Source organism: Bombina bombina, chromosome 4 (genome assembly GCF_027579735.1).
Source record: "Bombina bombina isolate aBomBom1 chromosome 4, aBomBom1.pri, whole genome shotgun sequence".
Taxonomy (NCBI): domain Eukaryota; kingdom Metazoa; phylum Chordata; class Amphibia; order Anura; family Bombinatoridae; genus Bombina; species Bombina bombina.
Window position 1 is genome coordinate 256,534,259 of NC_069502.1, and position 16,851 is coordinate 256,551,109.

Consider the following 16,851-nt stretch of genomic DNA (forward strand, 5'->3'; position numbering starts at 1 on the left):
GAATTCTGTAGGTGGGGGGGTGGTGTTACTTTTAGGGGGTAATTGTTTCTTTGTTCATGCTAAAAGAGATTATTTTTTTAGGGCAATCCCCTACAAAAAGCCATTTTAAGGGCTATTGGTAGTTTAGTTTTAGTGGGGGTTTTTTAGATTAGGTTTTTTATTTTAATGGGCTGCAAAAAAGCTATTTGTCCTTTTTAGGGCAATGCCCATACAAATGCTGCTTATTTTTTTTTAGACTTAGTTTTTTTTTTATTTTGCGGGGTTGTTTGGGTGTGGGGTTACTTTTAGTGGGTAATTTATTTCTTTAAGGTAAAGCCCTGCAAAAAGCCCTTTTAAGGGCTATTTGTATTTTAGTTTTAGATTAAGGTTGTTTTTTTATTTTGGGTGGGCTTTTTTTGGGTGTATTTTGTTAGGTGTAATGTTTTTTTTTATTTTTGATAATTGTGTTTATTGTTTTTTGTAATTTTAGATGTTGTTATTTTTTGTAATTAGATTTTTTTGTGTGTAATTGTAATGTTTTTATTTTTAATATAATTAAATTTAACTTAGGGGGTGTTAGGTTAGGGGGCTTAGTGATTAGTTAAATTATTTGCATAGTGGGTGGTTTGCAGTTTAGGGGTTAATAGTATAATTAGGTAGTTGGCATTGTAGGGTTTGGCGGTTTAGGGGTTAATATTGTAATTTTTTTTAGTTGGCATTGTGGGTGTTTTGCAGTTTAAAGGGACAGTAAAGTATAAAAAATCTTTCATGATTTAAATAATGCATGTCATTTTAAACAACTTTCCAATTTACTTTTATTACCAATTTTGCTTTGTTCTCTTGGTATTCTTAGTTGAAAGCTACATTTAGGAGGTTTATATGCTAATTTCTTAGACCTTGAAGAATGCCTCTAATCTGAAAGCATTTTGGCAGTTTTTCACCACTAGAGGGCGTTAGTTCATGTGTTTCATATAGATAATATTGAGCTCAGGCACGTAAAGCTCCTACGAGTCAGCACTGATTGGCTAAAAATGCAAGTCTGTCAAAAGAACTGAAATAAGGGGGCAGTTTGCAGAGGCATAGATGCAAGGTAATCACAGAGGTAAAAAGTATATTATTATAACTGTGTTGGTTATGCAAAATTGGGGAATGGGTAATAAAGGGATTATCTACCTTTTTAAACAACAAAAATTATGGTGTTTACTGTCCCTTTAAGGATTAGTTTTTTTTGTTAATACTTCGTGGTTGTGGGGGAGGTAGTTTCTGTTATTTGAGTTTTGCTTTTAAGGGTTAGGTTTTTTGTTAATTTGTGCGATCGGCTTTGATATTAATGAGTTTTTTGGGTTCATTGAGAACATGGTTGTTGTTCAATAATAAAATTAATCCTCAAAAATACAACTTGCCTAATAATTCTGCACTCCCTGTATATGGGGTTTAATCCACTATACAGTCTATTTTAATCTACCTCTAAGCATAGACGTTCAGTTACATGTTGCTCCTTGTGCATTGAATTACTGATGTCAAACTTTATATTTTCTTTCAATACTATTCTAAGGCCTAATGCATTTTTAGCAAAATATTTGGTACAATATGATAGGACCTGCCCTATATATTCCCAACTAAAACAATACTGTGTAAAGACATCCCTGTTGGTTTTAATGTGCAGTGAGATTTTCTTCCTATAATAGACTTTTACTATAGATTAAATTAAAATGAAATCAGTAGTGTAAAATCAAAACTCTTATTTTATTAATTAATTATCAATTAAGAGATTTTACTTAGAATGTTATCATTTAAATGACACACTTGACCAAAATCATTTAATACCCCACATATGAGTATATTACAGTGTTTTTTGGAAGCTTATCAAATTTAGCTACAACATGTCCCATGGACCTAAATTGTAGCTTTTGTAGAAAAATAATTATATCATTTTCTATTATACAATTATGCCCATTATAATCTATCAGCATTCCATAGGAAAATGCCTTGCAATGCTTTTCACAAGGTTTTCAGTTTAAAGTCCATTTGAATAAAAACTTTTGAAAAACCTATTGATAATAAGCTTTTCAAATGTACTGTATTTGTGACTCAACAAACCCCCTATAGCCTGGATGGGGAAAATTCAACAGCAGTAATCCAACCGATCAAAACACACATACCAAGCAGTTTTTTTGATGATTGTTGCTCTTTTCAAATTTATCAGCTTTCAGTTCTTGAAAACACATTCTTCTCATTTAGGAGCAGCATTTCTTGGCTGACCACATGGACTTTTTAAAAGTCTAAATATCATTTTAATATTGGCTTAAATTTGTTTAATTATGGATTGGAATATGGTTGTCCTTTCACCATTTTTCTCAATGCAAAGTGTTTGCTGAATTTGTTTGGTGCAAATCCACTTAGTAACATCTTCTAATGGTTTCAAATGGCTTTTAATTGAAAATATTACTAAAACACATGAAAATAATTTAATAAAATTAGTACTTAAATGGAATAAACCCCATAGTTACAGAAGATAATTTGAAGAGCAGGTTTAATTCATGTATTTATATTGTAATTATGTTCCTTTTAAGATTTACAGATATTTTTTTTTTGGTGCTGTTGATGTTCATAGTAAAGTTATTTCGCAACTGCTAAATTAGACAATTTAGATACATTTTGTCCTGCAAATCATGAACCATGATGTCTTGTCTGCTCTAAAATGAGACGGGGGACGACAACAGTACACTCATTTTATCCTTTACTCTCTAATTTATCATGCAAGCATATATTATTATCCCTTTAAGGACACAGCTTTCAGTTTGCTCAATGGTTTTATGACGGAAAATATCCGTCATATGTCCTTAAGAGGTTAAGTATAAATGTTATTTCTATAATATGTCTGTATAACTTCTAAAGCTATGCACTCCTAGGGTGTCCAGTATTTAAGTTGCCTATGCAGTATAATATAGGTAAACACCATCACATCTCAGTTATAAAGCAATCTATTACAGGTGCATCACAGCAGATTTAAGGACATTCTGTATTCGTACCTTATTTTTATTCTCTCTTATAGGTGGGCAACACTTGTAATATGTGGCTCCAGGGGGGATATTTTCAGAGTTCAGTGTCAGGTAGTGATGAGTAGTCTCTACAGTGATGGGGGCTCCTGCATCTTTGGCTTTTCTGATGATGGGAAGTGCTTTTGCAGATGAGAGGTGCACAATGTGACAACGGACACTGCAGACATATTTACATGTTGATAAGAAACCATGAAAACCTAATAACATTGCTTAAATCAATATATATTATACAGTATATACCTATATTATAGACCCCTGTGGTGTCAATATATACTAAGTCATTATTTAACACCCAACGACACCCTATAGTACTAGAATTAATATCAAAATACTGGTGTCTGTTGGAGCCAATGTTAACCTCTGCTTCACCTAAATCGAGTGCCTTCATACAGCTGATTTAACAAAGATGTCTACCCCTCTGATGTATTTCACCTGTTCCCTTTTGCACTGAAAAGAAATACCCTAAAAGTAATATCCTACACCATTATACAACAAAAAATGCACCCAATATGCAACCAACCTCGCTCCATCAAAAATCCCAAATCTCAGTGTCATGTTTTGTAAGCTTTGTTGTATGAGTGAAAAAGTACAAGAAGACAGAGGGGCGCCTCATGTGTGGTATAATCAGATGGTACGATACAGAACAAACAGAATGGAGCCAAATGAGTACTCACATACTATTGAAGCACACCTATGTGCTGGTAGAGACAAGCTGCAATTTCAGATAGGTGTGACAGCTCACCCTCCAGGCAAAACTGTGTAGCTGGTGAGAGATTAAAAAACAAACAAAGAAAGCACTACATGTGCAGACCATTAAAGGTATAACCGGCAATATCTCTTAGATGATACAGATGGGTACTCACATACTCCTGTAGCACACTTATGTGCTGGTAGAGGCAGGCTGTAACTTTCTGACAGGTGTAGCAGCTCACCCTAGATGTAGATTCTTGGTTGTGCAGGGGTGTAGGTCCCAGTGAGCAATCAGCATATATGCCTGATGAAACGGTTCTAACCGAGAAACGCGTTGCATTTGAGGGGTGCCACTGTATACCCTTTTATCCACTCATCATAAACAACTGCTGTGTTGTTTTTTTATCTTTGTTTTTAATAAATAGCTACATTTTATTTTAAATGTACTCTGAGTGGAGTTCTTTTCCTACCTTCTGCCTTTGCTGATTGCTCACTGGGACCTACACCCCTGCACAACCAAGAATCTACATCTAGGGTGAGCTGCTGCACCTGTCAGAAAGTTACAGCCTGCCTCTACCAGCACATAAGTGTGCTACAGGAGTATGTGAGTACCCATCTGTATCATCTAAGAGATATTGCCGGTTATACCTTTAATGGTCTGCACATGTAGTGCTTTCTTTGTTTGTTTTTTAATCTCTCACCAGCTACACAGTTTTGCCTGGAGGGTGAGCTGTCACACCTATCTAATATTGCAGCTTGTCTCTACCAGCACATAGGTGTGCTTCAATAGTATGTGAGTACTCATTTGGCTCCATTCTGTTTGTTCTGTATCATACCATCTAATTATACCACACATGAGGCGCCCCTCTGTCTTCTTGTACTTTTTCAGCTATACCCGGACCAGTCGGTGAGGAGGAGGCAGCCCACATATGAACATTCTATATCCCATTTTCTCCGGTCATCCGGTCATAAATTTCAAAGAAAGACTTTGAGCTCTGTATTATCCTTTATTCAAGGACTCAAAGGTTTTTTATTTCATATATATATTTTTCATTTTTATTTTTATTTTGTTTGGTCCTTGTGATATTTGAATTGTTCTGTATTATCTACGCATAGTGATTCATTTTTTGCACTGAGTTACCCCTGCACCTTTAGCGCCCCCTCTATTTTGTTGTTGTTGTATGAGTGGCAGTATATAGAGACTTACAAACAACATGCATCAAATACATGCAGTTTAAAATACAACTAGTCAGAATTCAGGACATTTTGAAAATCTACAAGAAATTCCATGACAATAAAGATATCTTTAAAATGGCCTTTGAAACAAATCAGGAAAATTTACCTTTCTGAAAAAATATCAATGATGTTTCAAACTTGTGCTACACAATAATGTTTTATTGTTAGTGGAGATTTTATTATTGTAGCCCCAGTTAATACCAGTTGTCATGGAAAATGTTGCATCTCTTATACTTTAACAATGCCAGCTGTCCTGGGTAATTGAGCATTCCTTATACTTCAAAGTTCCCGCTGGCCTTGGAAATGTTCAGTCTTCTAGTGCAATGAGTGGTGAAACAAGGAAGAAGCTGAATTTAAAATGAAAGGAATAATTAGCATAAGGCTCGCACGGAATGAGCAGCATACGCTTCTTAATAAATCGGCCCCATGGGGGGTAGTTATCAAGCCGTCTACTTTTCTGCCTTCGCCGGCCCAATACGCCCGCCTAAGCTCGCCTGCCTTCGCCGCCGCGAACCTTGAATACGTTCGCCTAAGTTATCAAATAAAGCTGTCAAAAAGCCGCGGGGCGATGAGCAGCGGACTGTGAGAGTTATCACTCATCCGATCTCGCTGCTCTTCGGCTTTTTCCCAGCTGTATTGCTAGCCTGTCACTAAGCACTCACACTAAACTACACTGTTCTATCCCTATACCGGCGCCCCCGGAGCCCCCCGCAACTCAATAAAGTTACTAACCCCTAAACCGCCGCTCCTAGACCCTGCCGCAACTCTTATAAATGTATTAACCCCTAAACCGCCGCTCCTAGACCCTGCCGCAACTCTGATAAATGTATTAACCCCTAAACCGCCGCTCCCGGACACCGCTGCCACCTACAGTATACCTAGTAACCCCTATCCTGCCCCCCCTATACCGTCGCCCTCTATAATAAAATTATTAACCCCTATCCTGCTGATCCCGCACCTCGCCGCAACTAAATAAATAGTTTAACCCCTAAACCGCCGCTCCCTGAACCCGCCGCAACCTATATTAAACCTATTAACCCCTATCCTGCCCCCCACTACACCGCCGCCACTGTAATAAAATTATTAACCCCTAAACCTAAGTCTAACCCTAACCCTAACGCCCCCCTAACTTAAATATTAATTAAATAAATCTAAATAATATTTCTATTATTAACTAAATTAATCCTATTTAAAACTAAATACTTACCTTTAAAATAAACCCTAATATAGCTACAATATAAATAATAATTATATTGTAGCTATCTTAGGATTTATTTTTATTTTACAGGCAACTTTCAATTTATTTTAACTAGGTACAATAGCTATTAAATAGTTATTAACTATTTAATAGCTTACCTAACTAAAATAAACTGAAATTTACCTGTAAAATAAATCCTAACCTAAGTTATAATTACACCTAACACTACACTATACTTTAATAAATTATTCCTATTTAAAACTAAATACTTACCTGTAAAATAAACCCTAATATAGCTACAATATAAATAATAATTATATTGTAGCTATCTTAGGATTTATATTTATTTTACATGTAACTTTGTATTTATTTTAGCTAGTTAGAATAGTTATTAAATAGTTATTAACTATTTAATAACTACCTAGCTAAAAGAAATACAAAATTACCTGTAAAATAAATCCTAACCTAAGTTACAATTAAACCTAATACTACACTATCATTAAATTAATTAAATAAACTACCTACAAATAACTACAATTAAATAAATTACATAAACTAACTAAAGTACAAAAATAAAAAAAGCTAAGTTACAAAAAATAAAAAAAATAAGTTACAAACATTTTAAAAATATTACAACAATTTTAAGCTACTTACACCTAATCTAAGCCCCCTAATAAAATAACAAACCCCCCCAAAATAAAAAAATGCCCTACCCTATTCTAAATTAAATAAAGTTCAAAGCTCTTTTACCTTACCAGCCCTTAAAAGGGCCATTTGTGGGGGCATGCCCCAAAAAGTTCAGCTCTTTTGCCTGTAAAAGAAAAATACAACCCCCCAACATTAAAACCCACCACCCACATACCCCTAATCTAACCCAAACCCCCCTTACAAAAACCTAACACTAATCCCCTGAAGATAATCTTACCTTTAGTCGTCTTCACTCAGCCGAGCAGCGATGGAACCGAAGTGGACATCCGGAGCGGAAGAAGTTATCCTCCAAGCGGCGCTGAAGAAATCTTCCATCCGATGAAGTCTTCATCCAGGCGGCGCTGAAGAAGTCTTCGATCTGGGCGATATCATCTTCCAAGCCGGGTCTTGAATCTTCCTCCCACCGACGCGGAACATCCTTCTTCACCGACGGACTACGACGAATGAAGGCTCCTTTAAGGGACGTCATCCAAGATGGCGTCCCCTCAATTCCGATTGGCTGATAGGATTCAGCCAATCGGAATTAAGGTAGGAAAAATCTGATTGGCTGATGGAATCAGCCAATCAGATTGAGCTCGCATTCTATTGGCTGTTCCGATCAGCCAATAGAATGCAAGCTCAATCTGATTGGCTGATTGGATCAGCCAATCGGATTGAACTTGAATCTGATTGGCTGATTCCATCAGCCAATCAGATTTTTCCTACCTTAATTCCGATTGGCTGATAGAATCCTATCAGCCAATCGGAATTGAGGGGACGCCATCTTGGATGACGTCCCTTAAAGGAGCCTTCATTCGTCGTAGTCCGTCGGTGAAGAAGGATGTTCCGCGTCGGCGGGAGGAAGATTCAAGACCCGGCTTGGAAGATGACATCGCCCGGATAGAAGACCTCTTCAGCGCCTCTTGGAAGATGACATCGCCCGGATCGAAGACTTCTTCAGCGCCGCCTGGATGATGACTTCATCGGATGGAAGATTTCTTCAGCGCCGCTTGGAGGATAACTTCTTCCGCTCCGGATGTCCACTTCGGTTCCATCGCTGCTCGGTTGAGTGAAGACGACTCAAGGTAGGATGATCTTCAGGGGATTAGTGTTAGGTTTTGTAAGGGGGGTTTGGGTTAGATTAGGGGTATGTGGGTGGTGGGTTTTAATGTTGGGGGGGGGTTGTATTTTTCTTTTACAGGCAAAAGAGCTGAACTTTTTGGGGCATGCCCCCACAAATGGCCCTTTTAAGGGCTGGTAAGGTAAAAGAGCTTTGAACTTTATTTAATTTAGAATAGGGTAGGGCATTTTTTTATTTTGGGAGGGGTTTGTTATTTTATTAGGGGGCTTAGATTAGGTGTAAGTAGCTTAAAATTGTTGTAATATTTTTAAAATGTTTGTAACTTATTTTTTTTATTTTTTGTACTTTAGTTAGTTTATGTAATTGTATTTAATTGTAGTTATTTGTAGGTAGTTTATTTAATTAATTTAATGATAGTGTAGTATTAGGTTTAATTGTAACTTAGGTTAGGATTTATTTTACAGGTAATTTTGTATTTCTTTTAGCTAGGTAGTTATTAAATAGTTAATAACTATTTAATAACTATTCTAACTAGCTAAAATAAATACAAAGTTACCTGTAAAATAAAAATAAATCCTAAGATAGCTACAATATAATTATTATTTATATTGTAGCTATATTAGGGTTTATTTTACAGGTAAGTATTTAGTTTTAAATAGGAATAATTTATTAAAGTATAGTGTAGTGTTAGGTGTAATTGTAACTTAGGTTAGGATTTATTTTACAGGTAAATTTCAGTTTATTTTAGCTAGGTAACTATTAAATAGTTAATAACTATTTAATAGCTATTGTACCTAGTTAAAATAAATTGAAAGTTGCCTGTAAAATAAAAATAAATCCTAAGATAGCTACAATATAATTATTATTTATATTGTAGCTATATTAGGGTTTATTTTAAAGGTAAGTATTTAGTTTTAAATAGGATTAATTTAGTTAATAATAGAAATATTATTTAGATTTATTTAATTAATATTTAAGTTAGGGGGGCGTTAGGGTTAGTGTTAGACTTAGGTTTAGGGGTTAATAAATTTATTACAGTGGCGGCGGTGTAGTGGGGGGCAGGATAGGGGTTAATAAATGTATTATAGGTGGCGACGGTGTAGGGGGGGCAGATTAGGAGTTAATAAGTTTAATATAGGTTGCGGCAGGGTCAGGGAGCGGCGGTTTAGGGGTTAATACATTTATTATAGTTGCGGTGGGCTCCGAAAGCGGCGGTTTAGGGGTTAATATGTATAGAGTAGCTTGCGGTGGGCTCCGGGAGCGGCGGTTTAGGGGGTAATAACTTTATTTAGTTGCGGCGGTGTAGGGGGGGACAGATTAGAGGTGTTTAGACTCGGGGTACATGTTAGGGTGTTAGGTGCAGACAGCTCCCATAGAAATCAATGGGATGTCTGTCAGCAGCGAACTTGTACTTTCGCTATGGTCAGACTCCCATTGATTCCTATGGGATCCGCCGCCTCCAGGGGTGGCGGTTTGAAAACCAGGTACGCTGGGCCGTAAAAGTGCCGAGCGTACCTGCTAGTCATTTGATAACTAGCAAAAGTAGTGAGATTGTGCCGCACTTGTGTGCGGAACATCTGGAGTGACGTAAGAATCGATCTGTGTCGGACTGAGTCCGGCAAATCGAAGTTTACGTCACAAAATTCTACTTTTGCCGGTCTCGAGCCTTTGATAACTAAGGCGAGTCAGCCTCACCACAAATACGCTGCTGAATTCCAGCGTATTTGAGGTTGACGGCTTGATAACTACCCCCCATAGTGTTAACTTCGTTAACACTAGGGTTGCACCGATACTGATACTAGTAAATGCACCAATACTTAAACCGATACCTCCACTTCCTACCCATATGCCATCTTGTGGTGTTTTTCAAACTGCATGTTCCCATTTCATTTTAACCTGGAGTGGAGACTAAACTAAAAATGGATCACTTCTGTTCTGCCAATACAAATTGCTGTTATTTGTATTATTGTACGTTTGAGACCAGTGCTCCAAAAGCTGCTACTATACAGCTGGAAGCCTATCCGGGAGAGATCACTGTACCTCATTCAGGCAAACCCCTGAAGTACTGGGCAGTTAATAAACTGAGATTTCCAGCTCTGGCTAAAATGGCTCCAAAATATCTTTCTGTCCTATGCAGTAGTATGAAAAGTGAAAGACTGTTCAGCTTAGCGTCAAATGTGCTTACTGATAAAAGGAACATGCTGATATGATTCTGTTCCTTAATAAGAACTTGCCACTAACTTTTTAAAATTGTTATGATTGCTAGATTGCCTGTTATACAGCTAGTTTTCATCTTGAACAATTGTGCTCAAAACATACTGTACTCTGAGGAACAACCTTAGCCAGCACTGGACTGGGAATAAAAAGCAGCCCTGGAAAAATATGAAGACCAGCCCTATTTTCTGTTGAGTCAGTAGAATGCAAATGCCCCATTTTTCTCAAAGGGGATTACTGGGACACTCCTTCCCTAATGTTTTTTTCAGAATTAAATTACATTACTTTGTATTAAATACAAATGTCAGATTGATGTTAAATAGGCACCCTACAACCCAATTGCATCCAGTAATCGTCCCTTTAAATTGTAGCTTTCCAGCCCCAACTGCTGCAGCTGTTATGTATTGTTTGTTATTATTAATACATTTTATTCTAATATTTTTTATTAAAAACATGTTCTGTGAACTTTGTGACAACAAGCACATAAAACTGTTTAATTATTTTAAAATGTCTTTTGAGTTACAATTCATAATTATAAAGAAGCTATCTTAAATCATTAGTCTATATTGTGCTTGGTAAACTGTCATATGACATAAAAAAAAGTATTGGTAATTGGTATCGGTGAGTATTTGAAAAAAAGTATTAGTATTTGTACTTGGTCTTAAAAAAAATGGCATCGGTGCAGCCCTAGTTAACACCATTATATTGTATGATCTAGAACCACCCTGACTAAGGAGTAGATATAACATGGTGCGGACAGACATGAACCGATATAACGTATCATGTCCACCGCACATCGATAAATGCCGACAGCATACGCTGTCTGCATTTATCATTGCATCAGCAATTCTTGTGAACTACTGGGGCAATACCCCCCTGCAGATTTCCGGCCAATCGCCCGCTAGCAGGTGGTGTCAATCAACCCGATCGTATTCAATCAGGTGGATTGCTGTCCACCACCTCAGAGGTGGCGGACGAGTTAAGGAGCAGCGGTCTTAGGACCGCTGCTTCTTAACTTCCGCTTCAGGCGGAACTGAAGCAGAGTGGGTCAGAAGCAGCATCCGCTGCTTCATAATATGTGCAGTCGTTTTGATTGCAAACTTCTCCTTGTACATGTGTGACGTCATTGAAACTCACAGGTTATCAACAGGAATTTACACTCAGCAGAGCTGAAATTGTACATTCATGGGAAGGGGAGTATAGTGTGTGAAATGCTGCAAACAATGTAACTGCATATATGGGTATGTACAGGTAGCCCTCAGTTTACGCCGGGGTTAGGTTCCAGAAGGAATGGTTGTAAATTGAAACTGTTGTAAATTGAAACCCAGTTTATAATGTAAGTCAATGGGAAGTGAGGGAGATAGGTTCCAGGCCCCTCTCAAAATTGTCATAAGTAACACCTAATAAATTATTTTTAAAGCTTTGAAATGAAGACTTTAAATGCTAAACAGCATATAAACCTAATAAAATAATCACACAACGCAGAATATATATAATTAAACTAAGTTAAATGAACAAAAACATTTGCTAAACAGCATTATAAACCTAATAAAATAATCACACAACACAGACTTTACTTGCATTTTTCTGCAAACAGTTCTTTCTATGCATTCCAATCTGGACTGATTTATAGACAGGAAGATCTTGTTCCTTTGAAACCTGCTTGATAACTCAGGTCTGGTTAAACTGATTAATTTCAGCTTGCTTGGCTTTGCTGCAACACAAGCGGACAGCTCCACCTACTGGCTATTTTAATCAATGCACTGCTTCTCAATGCTTTTCAATAGCAGTCACATGACTGGAAAAAAAGGTTGTTATTCTGAAACGGTGCAAATTGAACCATTGTAAAACGAGGGCCACCTGTATTTATTTTTTTAAATAGAGAAGTTGCAGAGTGAAGAGTTGACTAAGACAGCTTGAATATTAATCCATAGTACTTCTGGATGCCTGGACTATAAAGTACAAATTGAAAACATAAGAAACTGCTTTTTTTTCCATGATGGATATTTTTGAACCATATATTTTTCTCTCTAATCCTACTTCTCATAAAGGTCAATAGTTTTTCATCTATACTTTAATACAACACTTCCAAACATTTTACTTTCTGCACAATGCCCCACTGTCCCTCTGTTTGCATCCCCTCCTTAAAATGCTTCCATTTCACTTTATGTCCATTGATGCTCACCAACATCCCCAGATTTTATTTAAACTGTTACATCATGCTAGCTGAACCATGACACACCCTGGAATGCAATGACTCCACCCCGTGTGATTGAGAATCTTCCCATTGGACACTTTAATTCTACGCCCAGACTACTGGTCCCAGATACTAGCTACAAAATGTTATGAAGTATGCAGTTGTATATATTTGTGATACACAGATCTCTACTTAGATAGAGAAAGGCAGTAGTGCCAATAATATTCTGTTCTCTGGGATTGTATTTCAGAGCCACCAGTTCTTCAGAGATGCACAAGTTCTAGGAGTTAAGATTTAACCTCAGAAGAACATTAAAATATAGAAAAAACAAAACAATTATGAATATTAAAGAGCACTATTTAACAATGTTAAAATATTTTGGAATGAAAAAGTTATGTTGAAGCTATGTATTTTAAAACAGGAAATACATGTTTTTTTGCATAACTGTTCCATGGGATAGATTGTTCATTATGGATAGATTCTACATTGGCATCTACAAATATCTCTCAGAACTCTGATGGTGGCCGCGTTCCTGTTGTTCACTATTTCCATGTTACTGCCAGACACTGCTGGCAATTTTCTTGCTGAACATTTGTTTGTGTTCCCGCAGGTCACTATTGTCTCCATTCTTGCTGATCATTATTGCCTGTGTTTCTGCTGGCTGTACCCATTCATTACTACCTGTATTGTTGCCTGTCAATGCTGTCTGCGTACCTGTGGGTCATCCTGCATTAACCAGTGTTAGTTGTTTAATCTGCTGACCTGTGTCTGACCCATATATGCTGCTTATTAATATCTTCCTGTGTTGTGTCCTATTCTTTGCTTTGCTTCTATAATCTTGACCTAGCACTGAGCTCTGCACTGTTGTCCATTGCCTGCTTTTATTTTTGCTGACCTGTATTTCTCTGTTGCTTGCCTAAGCACTTATTGTGTTTGCCAGTCTCCTTGGACTTTGTTGGCTGATTATTTCTGAGGCTTGACCTCCTTTGACCTCATATAATTGTTGTAGCTACTTCAGGCTTTTTCCTGCCTTGTTTTCTGAATTACTTGTTTCATACTATTTGGACTGTTTATATGCATTTCACAGATAATAAGTATATTCTTAATTCTGAATGAAATCTTTGAAAGTTATTTCTGGTTGTTTGACAGACTTTTGCAAATTTGACAGTGACCTCCACTACACACAACGTATGAGGCAACAACGTACTTGTACTGTAGACACAGCTGAGCCACAGCTTCCACTGCAGCAACTTCCATGTGATCAGGGCGTGAGGCAAGAAATGTTTCATACTGAACAGGATCTGTAAGAAAGTGAAACATTATTGAGGATGCATGTATTCTATAAATCCCATTTACCAGAGATAGATTAGCGCCACCGACATTGCTCTAACGCAACCTATACTTTCAGTGGATATTGCGACCGCCCTAAGTATCACTGGTATTACAAACTGAAAGTTATTGTTTGCAATCGAGTGAAAGCTGAACCTGTACTAGAATATTTAGCTTGGCTTGAGACCTGAAGTGTAAGGATTAAAACATTTTTTTTCACAAAACAAATCAAAAACATTTTGAGGTAGATTTATCATAGTGCGAGCGGACATGATACGACAAGCGCATCATGTCCGCTGCACATCGATAAATGCCAACAGCATACGCTTTCGGCATTTATCATTGCACCAGCAATTCTTGTGAACTGCTGGTGCAATGCCGCCCCCTGCAGATTCATGGGCCAATCGTCCGCTAGCAGGGGGTGTCAATCAAACCGATCATATTCGATTGGCTTGATTTCTGTTCGCTGTCTCAGAGCAGGCAGACAAGTTATGGAGCACAGATGAGTATGTGAAAAAAAGTATCAGTACTTGTACTCAGTCTTAAAAAAATGGTATCGGTGCACCATTATATTGTATGATCTAGAACCACCCTGACTAACGGGTCGATTTAACTTGGTGCGGACAGACATGATCCGCTATAGTGTATCATGTCCGCTGCACATAGATAAATGCCGAAAGCATACGCTGTCTGCATTTATCATTGCACCAGCAGTTCTTATGAACCGCTGGTGTAATTCCGCCCCCTGCAGATTTGCGGCCAATCTGCCACTAGCAGGTGGTGTCAATTAACCTGATCGTATTCGATGGGGTTGATTTCTGTCCACAGTCTCAGAGCAGGCAGACAAGTTATGGAGCAGCCTTTAGACAGCTGCTTAATAACTTTTGTTTCCGTTCGAGCCTGAAGGCTCACGCAGAAACAGGGGCATCAAGCTCCATACGGAGCTTGATAAATCAGCCCCATTAAGTTAAACTATTACACTCATATACAGTATACACTTTCTATAAAAAATATAATAAATATATTTATAAAAAGTTTTTAAAAGGGATATGGTATATGGCAAGGTGTTTGACTGGGAAGGGCTCCAATGTGTATATATGTATACATGTCTTTATATGTGTATATATGTGTATACATGTGTATTTATTTAATGTGTTTATATGTTTAAATATGTATGTGCACGCATACATATATACACATATAAACAAAATACATACACATATATTGTATATACACCTTTGATCCCTTTTTAGTCAAATACCTTTGAACATGCAATATCATTTTTATTCATTTTGAATTTTGTTTAAATTTCTTGAAATCCCTATGTTCTTCACTTAGAATAACTTATATAGAAATATATGTTCTAAAATAAAAAGAGCATTTTCTTCTATGTGAAAAACATAGGAATTTGATTTGTTCCTCAGCACAGTTGATCTAGCACAGTGTTGGGTTAGCGCGTGAGTGATAACTAATAGTTTTTTTAGCACACCCCATAGTCTATTAGGAGATGGAGTTAGCGCTAATTTTTTTACTTTGAGTGCAGTTAGTGCGCAAACGAGAAAAAAAAATGTGCGCCACTTACAATCTGGCCCTATGTATTTATTAAAAAAAAACAAGGATGCTATTCTGCTCTACTGGAGCAGCATACATTGTACATTAATTGAGAAAATGGAGGTCTAAACTTTTTTTTAAAACTTTTTTTAAAACTTAACATCCTTTTTTAAAACAAGTTTGTTAACAGCCAAACTCCACCCACCATATACCTTATTTGGAGGAGCCAATCTAGCCTTTAGTCTGCATACAACAAGGCTAAATGTTAGTATAAAATACATTGTTTGCAGTTTTTATCAGCTAAAACCAATTGGGGAAAGGAATGTAGCAGGGTTAGCCTTGCAAGGTTAGCAGGGTGCATTTTTATTTCTGAAACTTAGAAAATCCTCACTTTTTAGAGTTAATTTACATGAAAGGGGGCAAAATAATAAATTAAAGTATAATGCAAATGTGTTTTATTTTGCATAACAAAACATTTTATATAAAATACTCCGTAGCCGCACTGTTATCCAACGGACATTTGTCCGACTGACATTTGTGTGACGGATAATATTCCAATAGACAAATGGCCGTCAGATAACAGTCCAGCCACGAGATAGATAAGGATAGATACAGATCGAAAGATAGACAGACAGATAGATAAAGATTGAAAGATAGACAGACACATAGATAAAGATTGAAAGATAGACAGACAGATAGATAGATAGATAGATAGATAGATAGATAGTTAAAAGCACGTCCTGGGGGGTGGGACCCATGGTTAGGTTTCCAGAGGCGGTTGCGGCGCCAGAGGCTCTGATTAGAACAGAGCACTCTAGAGGGTATCCGCCCTCGGCCAACATCGAAAAAACACAGTCCCTCGGACCTATGCCTGATGGACAAATGTGCTTTGGCATTCTGTCCGTCTGCATTTTGTCCGAGCACCAAAATCCTCAAGCCATTTATTGTCCCTTTAACAACTAAAAAGGTATAATATTTCCTTAGTAGAGATGTGCCACCTACCTCCAGTGACTGGAGCATCATTGGGATCATCAAATTCAGCATGAAACTATAAAAAAGAAAAGGAATGCTTAAACTGATTTCCTTGGTCTCAGTTATAAAACTTAATTTTTTCAGTTGCATTTTAAAAAAACTGATTATGCATTTTAAAAATAATGAACAATTAATGTACTGATATTTCATTTTTTTAAAACTCTTCATAAATTAGATAAGTGCCTTGCATATTTTATGAAAATGTTGCATTTGAATAGAGTTTAGAAACAAACTTTAAACAAGATTATAATCTGTTAGGGTTTACTGTGTAAAAACCTGGTATATTAGTGCAATGGAATTTGTCAGTGCTATACAAATAAAGAATAATATTTTCTATGGCATTCTTATCTATTAGAGGCAGGGTTATTTGAATTAGATGAAGGGAGGTTTACAAAAACTTGTAGCAGATTATTAAATGTATGGGGAATTGCTCCTTTTGTTTTTATTTGAAATTTCTTGTTTTGTTCATTAATAATTATATACAGGTAGCCCTCAGTTTACGCCAGGGTTAGGTTCCAGAAGGAATGGTTGTAAATCGAAACCGTTGTAAATTGAAACCCAGTTTATAATGTAAGTCAGTGGGAAGTGAGGGAGA

At 36.9% G+C, this 16,851-nt stretch overlaps 1 protein-coding gene across 6 annotated transcripts in view; it reads right to left on the bottom strand.

Annotated features, from left to right (window-relative positions):
• Positions 1-16,851, bottom strand: part of LOC128656167 (allantoinase, mitochondrial) — a 120,088-nt gene that overhangs the window by 25,370 nt on the left and 77,867 nt on the right. For all 6 annotated transcript variants that reach the window (XM_053709911.1, XM_053709909.1, XM_053709912.1 and 3 more), the window contains exons 6-8: positions 16,227-16,272; positions 13,552-13,645; positions 3,012-3,198 (exon numbers count right to left, since the gene is read on the bottom strand). In XM_053709911.1, coding sequence (XP_053565886.1) covers positions 3,012-3,198; positions 13,552-13,645; positions 16,227-16,272 — 327 coding nt within the window. The remainder of the gene's footprint in view (positions 1-3,011; positions 3,199-13,551; positions 13,646-16,226; positions 16,273-16,851) is intronic.